This window comes from Paramormyrops kingsleyae, chromosome 17 (genome assembly GCF_048594095.1).
Source record: "Paramormyrops kingsleyae isolate MSU_618 chromosome 17, PKINGS_0.4, whole genome shotgun sequence".
In the NCBI taxonomy this organism is placed as follows: Eukaryota; Metazoa; Chordata; class Actinopteri; order Osteoglossiformes; family Mormyridae; genus Paramormyrops; species Paramormyrops kingsleyae.
Window position 1 is genome coordinate 22964933 of NC_132813.1, and position 13866 is coordinate 22978798.

The following is a 13866-nucleotide window of genomic DNA, read 5'->3' on the forward strand; positions in this document are numbered from 1 at the left end:
CCTGGGACTCAAAATTAATTAGGACCCTTTCAGTCACACATACGGACACACATGTGCGCTCATGCACACTCACTTGCGGAGAGACACACTTCAGTAAACACATATATATTTACTCGCCGCCTCCCGGAAATTGCATAGTAGTAAATGTAGTTATATATACACTCGCCTGTGTGCCCACGTATAAATTTGTATGTGTTCTGGTCGTGCCAGAGTGGGGTTTTGTGTTTCCAGTGAGTGCGCGGAAAAATGAGCCAGACCGATTGCCGTTCTGTTGTCTTGTTTCCGCTTCGCTCGAGTCCTGCAATTTTCCAGCTAAACGGGCAGGGCGCTCACCACAGCGGGTGGGGTTGTGGGGCAACGGAGTCCCCGGGGGCGACTGCATCTTCAGCCCCCACCCCTCTCCCCCCAGAAGGGATGTGAAGGAGCTCCAGCAGCAGACAGTCACACCTTTGCAGAGTCACCCAGGCCATATGTTCCGGGTTTTTATACCCGGTCCCAGCAAGTAGTAGAGGGGAATGTGTCCATTTGTTATGTGGGATGTTTATTGCATTAATTAGACAATAGCAAATGAAGCCACGTCTATTCCTGCCTTCTTATTGGCTGTTGCCAAATTGCCCTGACGGAACAATTACACTTAATCGATCACAGAATAAATGATTCATGGAAGATGAAGAGGCTGCAGATTGGTAAGCTTGGATCCATCAACTTTTGCTGCTCGGCTGAAATTGATAAAAGCCGATAACTTGCAGTGCGTCCTCATCCCTTGTCCTTTGTCAATATGGAGATTGTAATTAGGAGGTAGTAATAACTTCCTATCTTTCCCGCAATCGATACCTCAGCAGGAGCAGATTAGGTCCTAATGAGAGATGGTGGACAAGGCCGTTCAGTCAGTGAATCGCTGCGTTACTCGATTCCGGAAGCCGGAGTGACAGGAGGCTAGAAAATGAATATCCGTGTTGCGACATTACTTAAACGACTCTTAATGAGGGGGTCCCATTCCACAGCCAGTGCGTTGGACCATAAAGGTCTGATTTATGAACTTGTTTCCCTGGTAATATCACTTTGTCGTCTCGTTTTTTGTTTCTCTTGCTTGATTCATAATGGGCCGTATTTCAAATATTGACTCACAGTGCGTCTTTAATACAATGGTGGGGTGCGTAGACGTTAACGCACACACGGTCATGCCTGGCCCTAACCCAGAGCAACGCACTTCCGCACCTGTGCTCCCCAAGCCGTGACGCCCATTTAACAAAAACAGCCACCAGCAGTTAGTCTCCTTCTCATTTCCTCTCCAATGATAAACACAAGGACGAGGCCCCCGTTCCTGCTGTCAGCAGCCCCGTCATGCTGCCTCACTCATCATCATCCCGCCGTTTTTTGGTGGGGGGGGTGGTCCTGTCAGATCGTGTATCCCACTCCTCATCTCTGTCAAACCCTCAGACTTTGGAGGGCTGATGAGTACTGGGGAAGGGGGGGGGGGGATGAAAGGGAGGGCAGGATGTGGGAGGAGAGGAGAGAGAGGGTAACGATGTGACAGACGGGGGTGAAGGAGCAGCAGAATATTGGGGAGGGGGGGTAGGGTACTGAGATGTATTACCCAATCAGCAGTGAGGGTGTCTGTCGAGCTGCTGAGCGACTGGCTTCCCCTCAGGGTCCGTTTTGGCGCACAAGCGTTCCATTGGCTCCTTTTAATTAGGCAGCACTCTGAGCCCCATCCCGCTGCCCACCAGCACGCAGCATCTGGGACTTCAGATTCCAGCTTTGCTGCCAAGAGAAATCCTTCCATAGGGCTCTTCAGTCACCAATGCGGTAGCTCCCAGCTGTGAGCTCTGCCCCAGTAACGAGGTTTACATATGAAGGAATGATGTAATGGCTCTATTGATGACAGGCTTTACATTTTCAGGCCTTGACCTTCTCTTTATGGCCCAGCGTAACGTGGGACAGACCTTCACCCTGTCAAGCTGTTTCACCCTTTGCCCAACCTGAGAACTGTGACTAGTTATTGGGGTGGGGTCAAAAATAGAATTGGACTGCACCATTTGTGCAGTGTGGAGAGGAGATTTTATTAAGAAATGGTATGGCAGAGAGCAATGAAGAGACCACATAGGTGAGAGAATGAGAATTTTTGCCTCAATAAAAGAGTAACGGAGAGGGGGATGAACAAAGTTGGTAGGGGTGGGGGTTTGTTTGAAATAGTAGGAGTTCACCAGCCTCAAGGATTTTAATCCCCTAGAGGAAAAGCCCCATTTCCCATGTCAGGGTATGAAATTTGTAAGGGCCTCATTACTGGCAGAGTCTCTCCTCCAGGCATAAAACATACACATGTGCACAAACACTCATGTATGTTTGATGTAATTTCTTTACTCAGCCTCCCTATAGACTCCAGGGAGGTTTTTATTCTCAATCCCTGGAATCCTTTGAAATCGCTGTATTTTTAAAAAGTGAATATCTTTAGAAGCCACGCCCCCACCCAGCACCAGCAAGCCCATGTCTGACTCACGCCGCTCTCTCCCACAGCCGGCCGGGCCTCCTGAATGCCAGCGATCCGGCGTATCCTTGGCTCGCAGATTCCTGGCCCGCTACCAGTCTGCCCGTCAACAATGGCTCCGGGGGCCCCAATGACATGGGCAACTTTGGCCGAGGAGGTAAGATCGCGAGCTCCTGTAATCCCGTTATATGCCAGCAGCCCCCGTGTTACATGTTACGCTTTACAGCCTAAAAGCCTGAACACTGTGAACACATTCAGAATGATTTCTCTCAAATGCAGAAACAGTAGAGTGCCTCAAAACTCTTGCTATTCTGTACCGTGTTTATATACAAATTGTGCTTTTTGATATTTCGTTTAATAAAGATTGAATATTTTGATAATCATTCATTCTGATAGACTAACAATAAAGGAAAAAATCATATTCCATAATGGGCAAAAATAAAAAGCCAAAAAGCCTGTTGTGTGTGTGTGCGTGAGTTTGGATAGATCACATTTGGTGACCAAAATGTCCCCAAAGTGTGCTAAAACCTGAAACTTCCTTACTTCTTCGGGTCCCCATTTGGATAACCTCAATTTTATAAAAATCTGTGAATGCAATCAAAAAAGTAAAAGTGCCAAAATTCTTGTATTTTGGTTGGTTACTTTTAAGGTTAGGGATGGGTAGGGGTTAAGGGTGTCGTGATTGGGATTAGGGTTTTTCCCATATAAATGAATGGACACTCCCCATTTAGATAGGTAGGTCAGCATGTGTGTGGGTGTGTGTGTGTGTAATCCCATGTGGCTCATATGTATATGTTACATTGTGGGGACCAAATGTTCCCATAATGTGAGAAAAACCTTTTCTTTTTATATAATGTGGGGACCATTGTCATGGAATCGATCTGGCAGAGCCACACTGTCATAGCCTCGGTCTGGTACAGGAACACTGTCATAGCCTCGGTCTGGTACAGGAACACGGTCATAGCCTCGGTCTGGTACAGGAACATGGTCATAGCCTCGGTCTGGTACAGGAACACTGTCATAGCCTCGGTCTGGTGCAGGAACATGGTCATAGCCTTGGTCTGGTACAGGCACATGGTCATAGCCTCGGTCTGGTACAGGAACACTGTCATAGCCTCGGTCTGGTACAGGCACATGGTCATAACCTTGGTCTGGTACAGGAACACGGTCATGGCCTCAGTCCGGTACCTGCACACTGTCATGGCCTCAGTCCGGTACCTGCACACTGTCATGGCCTCAGTCCGGTACCTGCACACTGTCATGGCCTCAGTCCGGTACCTGCACACTGTCATGGCCTCAGTCCGGTACCCGCACACTGTCATAGCATTGGTCGCAGGCATCCTGCTCTTAGAAGAAGGCACAGGGAGAATGCAATGAAAGAGTTGTAGGGAGGGGGAGCACTGTGTGTGGAAAGATGCCCTGTGCAGCGAGTCATGAAGGACGGGCACCGTTGACTGGCACAGATGCGGGCCTCTCTGTCGTGACTGTACATCATCCCTCCTTCACTGATCTCACAACTGCAGGAAGACAGCATGTGATCAGCTGCAGGAGGGTGTCGTGCCGTTAGCTGTGCTAGGATAAGGTGATGCAATGGGGAATGATGGTGTGCATTTGGCTGCCTTAGAATAGCATGAAGTCACCTGTGGAAGCATTGCATGCATTAAACTGTGCCAAGCCAGTGTACAGTAAGGTGGGGGTGCTCAGCATTCAGTCAGCAGTGAAAGGGTACAGACAGAGACAACCGAGCAGGTAGGCGGCTGTGGAAGGGCTGAGTAGGGAAGGACACTCCGCTTAGTGTGCAGAGTCTAGGGGAGGCATTGAACGAATACACAGATGACACTCAAACTGAGCATATTAAGCAACAGTGCGGTAGGACTTCAAAGAGGATCACCGGGGGCTTCACAACTAGCCAAGGTTTGACCTGCACTTAGTGTGAATTGTTCATGCTTGTTGATGATGATCGTATGAATGCTAATTCCACTTATTTGATCAATCGTGACCTGCATTGGTGGCAGCACTCAGTATTAATTCCCCGAAGTACAAGGACATGGTTCAGCCTGTGCTCTATCGCTGCCAATTCGGAATCAAATGCTCCTTGCTGCACCATCCATACACTAAGCACGGGCAGTACTGGCGCTACAGCAATTTAGCTCGTTGGTGATTGCAGTGCAGAAGACAGTGAGAGGGGCTCTTACAGCAGGGAAATGGGCACCCTCCTCTGCCTATTTGATAATAGCTGCTTTTCCTTCCTTCCTTCTGTTACAGCCTCCCCCCACCCCCTCTGCTCTCAGAACCTAACCCCGCCCCTGTCTGCCTCCCCCCCAGACGTGCTGCCTGTCGGGCAGGGAGAGAAGACAGGCACCATGATGTCGGATGGCGCCATCTACAGCAGCATAGACTTCACCACCAAGGCCAGCTACCTTAGCCCCAGCCAGGGGTCCCAGGCGACGCCCTACGCCACCACACAGATCCTGCACTCCTCCAGCATCCACGAGCTCTCCGTGGAGCTGCCAGACAGCCAGTGGAAGGCCTCTCTGCAGGCCAAGCAGGAGATGACCAACCTCGGCTACTCGCTGCCTGACAAGAACTCCGGCAACAACAGTGAGTGAGGCAGGGGGTTGGGGGGGGGCACTTTCGGCCTTTGTGTGTGTGCGTGTGTGTTCCTGAATATTGCTACAGCTACAATGAGCCTGTCATCTGACTTCGGGTCAGTAACCCATCACCTGTGCACTCAATGGTGAAAGACAGCACCCCCCCCCCCCCACACACACACACACATACACTCACACACACTCCGTACACACCATCCCATCTCCACACCCCCCCAGCCCTCCACCCCATTTTCTCCAATTAAGTGTGTTTTCCTGACAGCCAAATCACGCTTAGGTTTCTGATTCTGCGGGGTGCGATGGTGGGGGCCGCTGCGTGCAGCTTATTCTCCGATGTTTTGCAGGGTGTCTTTGGAGCACGAGCCGCTTGCTGTGAGAGCAGCCTCACTTAAACACCCTTACAAAGGCAGAGAAGGAAGCAAGCTGATTTATTTTGCCCTTTGTCTGGGCAGACGTCCTCCTCCACGCCAGAGCACTTTTCCCTGCTTTTGTTTCTAGACTGTTTTAAAAAAAAAACAATTGCAGTAACGTCATTACATGCAATATAAAGCTACCTTTCGCCCTCAAAGACCTTTGAAAAGCCAATGAGTTTTCAAGGTCATGACTAATGAGTATTGTAAAGCTCTGTTTATATTTATGCATGTAGTTTCCAAAGGTCTGTAATTGATTAATTACAGTTTTGCCATGCGTTTCTAATGCAATCCGCTTGAACTGGAGTGTTGACTCCTTCCTCGGTCTCCTGCATTGTTTTGAAAATTGAAATTAGATGGAACTGGAAAGATAAACGGCACATTCATTTGCTTCATTCCTGCATACATTAGATTTCTAAATAATTCTTGAGAAATGTGAGAAATGTTTTATTCCTGCTCAGGTCCCATACACCCCTCTCATTTGCCACTTTTGTTTGTGTTGGGTCAGTAACAGAAATGGCTTAGCCACGCAGACACAGGGAGCATGTGTGTTTGCTTGGTTGTGTGTGTGTGTGTGTGTGTGTGTGCGCACATATGAGAGAGAAGTTCTTCTTCCCCCACAGCTTGCCTGATGCTCTAACTGCATGATCTGCATGTGCTTATGCTGCTAGCCAATCACCTGATGCCACTGTGATTTCTACCCTCTAACCCCTCCCCACCCAGCGCTTCTTTTCATTCCTGACTACCGATTGGCTGAAGGATTGTCTAATAGAATGCCACACAACCAATCACAAGATTTCAGCACCACCAGCTCTCACAACAGCTCAGAGCGGAGCGGCAGCCTATCAGGTTGGTTTCCCATGGGTCAAGAGAGGGCTCTGCTTCCTGCTCTCTGACACAGAGTATAGCTAAGGCCTGCGCTGTGACATCACGGGTTGGTTGAACCAATGGTCTGCATGCACAAATGAGCACATGCTTCACTAAAAACTGTATTAACACTACCCAGTTCCTTCCTCCTCCCCTATTGGCTTTAACCTGTATTGTACTCATGATGAGGCGAGGATTGCTGGGATTGCTGCGAGAGAGTGGTGTTGAGCTGCAGCGATTGTTTGGGATTGTTTTTTTGGAGTGTTTTGAGTGTTTGTGTGCTTTACCTGTTTACGTGGGTGGCTGTTTATTTCTATTTATTGTTCTTATTTCGGTCAGCGTGAGTGCTTGTCTGTCCTGTCTGTTAATCAACAGCGCGATTATTACCGACGGAGAGCTGCGGGTGTCGCGTGCGCGGCGTTTTTCTGTCCGCGTTTAAACTCCGTAACGAACACCCGCGGGGCGATTATAACTAACAACATCTAACGTCGGTATCGCTACCAAGCGTCGGAAAAGGACAGTTGCTCCTGAGCTTTGCTCGGTCGCCAGTCGGGGCCGGGAGGACATTTTCCACTTTTTTCCCGCTCCGGCAGTAGCCTGCTGTGAGGGGGTTTTTGTGGTTTTTCGACCTCCCAAGAGCAACTTCGATTTCGCCTTGTTTTTAGTTCATACTTGGTTCAGGCAGAAGTTCTTCTGGTAAGTAGTAGTAAGTTTATCAGGTTTAAAATTTTTAATAAAATAATAATTAAGTTCCGTTTTAACACAAGTAATAACTTATTTTAGTGTACTCCGCACGTTACTGCATTTATTGTTACGCAAATTAATCTTTATAGTTAAATACACTATATAAATTTACTGGGCTGGGAGTACGGGGTCATAGTGAGTTAGTTAATTATGGGGCCAGCTCAGTGTTGCGTTTGCAAGATGTTTGCCCTTCTGGACGTTAGTGTCCAGTCGGACTTCATCTGCGAGCGATGTAAGCTAGTGGACTCACTCATGGTCAAGGTTCGCGACCTTGAGGAGCAACTGGCTCGCATCCAATGCAACAGTGAGTTAGATGAGCTAGTTGATACGCCGTTTAGGGAGACGGTGTGTACGCCACTAACGGGGGGGAGGGAGAATGAAGAGCAGAGAGGTCGAGAGAGCTGGGTGACCGTAGGTCGTAGACGCAGGAAAAGGCGTACACACGTTACAGAGGCGGCATCACCTGAGGTGTCTGTGTCTAACAGGTTTCAGGTGCTTCCAGCTTTAGAGCCGGAAGGGACTGGGGAAGCAGGTGGGCCCTTGGGCACTGAGGAGCCCCCTCCCCCCAGAAAGAGGGAGGTTGTGGTAGTGGGGGATTCAATTATTAGGGGAGTAGACAGTTATGTGTGCACGCGTGATAGAGGGTCCCGTACGGTGTCTTGCCTGCCTGGTGCCCAGGTAGGAGACCTTCCAGATCGTGTGGACAAGCTTTTGGCCCCAGCTGGGGTGGATCCAGTTGTCGTGGTGCATGTTGGCACCAACGACATAGGCAAGGGTAGAAGGGCTGTTCTGCAGGATAAATTTATAGAAGTCGCCAATAAGCTTAGAAGCAGAACGTCCATGGTGGTATTTTCCGAAATACTCCCCGTGCCACGCGCAAGTGAGGCTAAGTTAGCTGAGATAAGGAGATTAAATGCGTGGCTAAAAGGATGGTGTAGGAAAGAGGGGTTTAGGTTTATGGGGCACTGGAGGACCTTCTGGAACAGGTGGGACCTGTTCAAGCCGGATGGGTTGCATCTGAACCGGAGGGGAACCAGTGTACTGGGAAGGCGTATTTGTAGAGTAGTTGAGGAATGTTTAAACTAGGGACTGGGGGGGCAGGGAGGTTAGTTAAGTATGTAACTGGGGGGAAACGGAAAGCCCAAAAAAATCATATTATAAGTAGGCACTGTAATAAGCCTACCCTTTGTTGTCTGTATTTAAACGCCAGGAGTATTAGGAATAAAATTCATGATTTAGAGGCTCTTATCTCATTGGACTCTTATGATATTATAGCAATAACTGAAACGTGGTTGAGTGATAAGGATGGACAAGAATATAATATGGATGGTTACACATTGTTCCGTAAAGACCGTATAGGTAAGAAGGGAGGTGGTGTTGCAGTATATGTAAAGGAAATCTTGCAGGCAAGGGAGCTTACTGATATAAGTAAAAGTACGGAAGCTATATGGGTAAAATTAGATGCTACAAACTCAAATAGCCTAATTGTCGGTGTTTGTTACAGAGCACCCAATGTAGCTGCTGAGGAAAGCAGATTGTTATACAGTGATATTAGGATTATGAGCAATAAAAATGATGTGGTAGTTATGGGTGATTTTAATCTACCGGGGATACAGTGGGACATTGTTGCTGGCTCTTCTGAAAATGAACTTGAGATGGTGGAATTAGTACAGGATTGTTTTTTTACTCAGTTTGTTAACACCCCTACCAGGGGAGATGCCATTCTTGATCTTGTTTTGTCTAATAACCAGGACAGGATTGGTAAATTAGATGTTTTAGAACCACTTGACAGTAGCGATCATAACATGGTTAAATTTGAGGTTAAGTTTAGTGCCCGAAGAGCAAAGTCCAAATCAAAAATATATAATGTTAGGAAGGCTAACTTCAATTGTATGAGATTAAAACTAGAAACCGTGAACTGGATGGAGTTAAATAACAAAACTGTTGAAGAGGCATGGGAATTTTTTAAAAGCACATTATTGCAAGTACAAGAGGACTTCATACCTGTTTCTAGCAAGAATAAATCTAGGAAATTGCAACCTAGGTGGTTTAATAGGGACATAAAGTATAAAGTAAGGAGGAAAAGGGCTTTGTTCCAGAGATGGAAAATAACTGATGATGACATAATAAAGCAAGAGTATCTAAATCTACAGGCTGAATTAAAAAATGACATTAGACGAGCTAAAAGGAATGTCGAAAGGAAGATCGCATTGGAGGCTAAGGATGACGTTAAAAGTTTCTTCCAGTATTTTAACTCTAAAAGAGCTCTAAAAGCTGAAATTACTAATCTGCAGGATAGTAAGGGTCTTATAATTGAAAACGACATTGACATAGTAAATGAGTTCAATGATAGTTTTGCACGGGTATTCACTGTCGAGGACACTAGTAACTTACCAGTTCTTATTACTAATTCAACATCGTCTATAACTAATATATATATAACTGAAGCTGATGTTTTGCAAAGCCTAGCTAAGCTCAAAATAAATAAATCACAGGGCCCTGATGGCATCTTACCTATAGTGTTAAAAGAGATGAGGGATATTATTTGCCGACCCTTAACATTACTGTTTCAAAAATCCTTATCTGAAGGTGTGGTACCTTCTGATTGGAAGCATGCCAACATAACGCCCATTTTCAAAAAAGGGGATAGAAGTAATTTGGCAAACTATAGGCCAATCAGTCTAACTTGTATAACTGGTAAAGTTATGGAGGCTATAATCAAAGAGAAAATGGTAGATTACCTGGACTCAAATAACATTTTGAGGGATAGCCAGCATGGATTTAGGAGAGGTAGATCCTGTTTAACAAATCTGTTGGAGTTTTTTGAGGAAGCTACTCAGGAAGTTGATGATAAGAAGGCCTATGATGTCATCTATTTAGATTTCCAAAAGGCTTTTGATGTTGTTCCCCACAAGAGGCTCTCACTTAAACTCAAAGCGACAGGTATTTTAGGAACTGTAGCGACTTGGATTGATAACTGGTTAACGGATAGGAAGCAGCGAGTAGTTATAAGAGGCTCGATGTCACAGTGGGCCTGCGTTCATAGTGGGGTACCGCAGGGTTCAATTTTAGGACCACTTTTGTTCCTAATTTACATAAATGATATAGACACCAATATATACAGTAAACTGGTGAAATTTGCAGATGACACCAAGGTGGGTGGTGTAGCAGATACTGAACTAGCGGCTCAGCAGCTACAGCGGGATCTTAATTTAATTAGTGACTGGGCTGACACCTGGCAGATGAAATTTAACATAGACAAATGTAAGGTACTCCATGTAGGGAGCAGAAATATAAAGTACAGGTATTTTATGGGACCTACTGAAATAAAGGTAGCTGATTATGAGAAAGACCTTGGTGTGTATGTTGATGCTTCCATGTCTCATTCTCGCCAGTGTGGGGAAGCAATAAAAAAGGCCAATAGGATGTTGGGGTACATCTCCAGGTGTGTGGAGTTTAAGTCAAGGGAGGTAATGCTAAGATTATACAATTCCTTGGTGAGACCTCACCTAGAATATTGTGTACAGGTTTGGTCACCATATCTTAAAAAGGACATAGCGGCCTTAGAAAAGGTGCAGCGTAGGGCCACAAGAATGATTCCTGGTCTTAGAGGAATGTCATACGAGGAAAGGTTATTTGAGCTAAATCTGTTCAGCCTCAAGCAAAGGAGACTGAGGGGGGACATGATCCAGGTCTATAAGATTCTAACAGGTTTGGATGCTGTTCAACCGAATAGTTACTTCAGCATTAGTTCAAATACAAGAACTCGTGGCCATAGGTGGAAATTAGCGGGAGAACATTTCAAACTGGATTTAAGGAAGCACTTCTTTACACAGCGTGTAGTCAGAGTATGGAATAGTCTTCCTGATAACGTAGTGCAAGCTGAATCCTTGGGTTCCTTTAAATCAGAGCTAGATAAGATTTTAACAACTCTGAGCTATTAGTTAAGTTCTCCCCAAGCGAGCTCGATGGGCCGAATGGCCTCCTCTCGTTTGTATAGTTCTTATGTTCTTATGTTCTTATGTTCTTATGCTACTGCAGTCAGAAATACGTTTTTTGGCATGGCAGGTTGGTAGGTCTGCTTTTCACAGCCAAGGCTTTTTTCAAAGTTGCTGCATTATTATGACGCTAGGCTAAAGAAGAACAATTGTTAATTCCATTGTTTTGAATTCATTTTTGGGACATCCTTTGGGGTAGAGAATAAAAATGCCATGTGCTGTTTTATGAAGTATTAAGCATTAAGAAATTGTGGCCTTAGCATTACTTCACAGAAACCTGACGTTGACTGTTTCACGGACACTGGAGCTCCTAGAGACTTGGGATGTAAAATCCAATTCAGCAGTAATTCCTTTTGTCTTTGATGATCCAGTTAAGTACTGTGTAGGGTTAGGGTTAGGGGTTAGGCTTAGGGTCATTGTGTAACGTGTTTAAATAGAGTGTTATTGGATTCTTGTTAGCATGATAACAAAAATATTTGAAAATTTTTTTCGCAGACATTCTGAGTGAAGATATGGAACTGATTTAAATTTGAGACAAATCACACTGAAACTGATGCAGTGACACTTAGTAATAGCGAAGAAAAAGACAGCCTTGGACACTTATCCTGTTAGCACCTGTTAGTATCTGATGGGTCTTTTTCACACTTAGCAGACCCATTCTATAGATGAAGATCATGATAACTCAAAAAGTATTTGATGGTATAGGATTTGATTTTATTATCACTTCAGAAAAATACATTATATCTATCAGATCTACATCTGGCTTCATTTTGAGACAAATTCCTGGGCGGTACAATATTGAAGCAGCAGTGCCAGCAAAGGATGGCTGCAGAAGGCCCTTGAGTTTCCATACCTGTTTGGTGATGGGACATACATCATACACACCTATGGACAGTTTGACACCTGCTTGGTGATGGGACATACATCATACACACCTATGGACAGTTTGACACCTGCTTGGTGATGGGACATACATCATACACACCTATGGACAGTTTGACACCTGCTTGGTGATGGGACATACACCATACACACCTATGGACAGTTTGACACCTGTTTGGTGATGGGACATACATCATACACACCTATGGACAGTTTGACACCTGCTTGGTGATGGGACATACACCATACACACCTATAGACAGTTTGACACCTGCTTGGTGATGGGACATACACCATACACACCTATGGACAGTTTGACACCTGCTTGGTGATGGGACATACACCATACACACCTATAGACAGTTTGACACCTGCTTGGTGATGGGACATACACCATACACACCTATGGACAGTTTGACACCTGCTTGGTGATGGGACATACACCATACACACCTATAGACAGTTTGACACCAGCTTGGTGATGGGACATACACCATACACACCTATGGACAGTTTGACACCTGCTTGGTGATGGGACATACACCATACACACCTATAGACAGTTTGACACCTGCTTGGTGATGGGACATACACCATACACACCTATGGACAGTTTGACACCTGTTTGGTGATGGGACATACACCATACACACCTATGGACAGTTTGACACCTGCTTGGTGATGGGACATACACCATACACACCTATGGACAGTTTGACACCTGTTTGGTGATGGGACATACATCATACACACCTATGGACAGTTTGACACCTGCTTGGTGATGGGACATACATCATACACACCTATGGACAGTTTGACACCTGCTTGGTGATGGGACATACATCATACACACCTATAGACAGTTTGACACCTGCTTGGTGATGGGACATACACCATACACACCTATAGACAGTTTGACACCTGCTTGGTGATGGGACATACACCATACACACCTATGGACAGTTTGACACCTGCTTGGTGATGGGACATACACCATACACACCTATGGACAGTTTGACAACTCCAATTCATCTTAGCTTGTTTTTGAATTTTGGGGGGAAACCTGAGAACTCAGCGGAACCCCACGGCATCACAGGGAGAACATGCAAAGTCCAAATGCATAGAGCCGGGGCAGAGACTCAAACCGTGGCCTTCAGAGATGTCAAGCAATTATGTTAGTCACTGCATCACTGTGCTGCATCTTGTGAATACTGTAAATCTATTTACTCCATGAACCTTCTTCAAACTTTGGCAGGAATATTGGGAGGGGTCATGAGATGATTTTCTAAATATGCAAAAAACGTTTTTTCTTATTCTTTTCATTTTGCAATCCAGCAAAACCTATCATTAGCAATCCCTGGGGAACCTGGAGAAATTTATAGCGCCCATCCCCCCCGCACTCGACAAATCTTATCTATTGCAGTACATTAGCTGGTCAGCGAAATTTATCACGGGGAATCCCCCCGCTCAGCAAATTCAGTCGTGGAGAAATTGAATTGTGTCACTTAGTCTTACTCCTAGTCAGTAGAGGCACATGAAAGAACCAGCACAGATCTGGTGAGCCTGATTACATTAAGATAAGGCACACAAAGTTGGGCTTTTAATAAAGATTTTTTGGTGAGATGGGGAGTGTGTAGGGTTGGGATGGATGGTATTACGCTAATATTTTTGGTGGATCGAGGTCTTTTTGTTTTGCAAAATTCACCATGGGGACTCGCCCGACAACCTTTCAAAGTCAACATTGGAACAGCATTGCCAGTAGGAGGTTGCTAAGGAGTTACTAAATTTGTGCTTGTTTTATAAGGTAATGTTGGTGCTCTCTGATTGGCTGGCTGCAGATGACACCCCCTGCTCAGGGTTTGAAACAG

At 45.7% G+C, this 13866-nt stretch overlaps 1 protein-coding gene across 1 annotated transcript in view; it reads left to right on the forward strand.

Annotated features, from left to right (window-relative positions):
• The window catches only part of robo2 (roundabout, axon guidance receptor, homolog 2 (Drosophila)), a 343506-nt gene that overhangs the window by 310112 nt on the left and 19528 nt on the right, over positions 1 to 13866 (forward strand). Inside the window, exons 22-24 of the mRNA XM_023838865.2 lie at positions 2518 to 2645; positions 4814 to 5089; positions 6231 to 6356. Of these exons, the coding sequence (XP_023694633.1) occupies positions 2518 to 2645; positions 4814 to 5089; positions 6231 to 6356 (530 nt within the window). The remainder of the gene's footprint in view (positions 1 to 2517; positions 2646 to 4813; positions 5090 to 6230; positions 6357 to 13866) is intronic.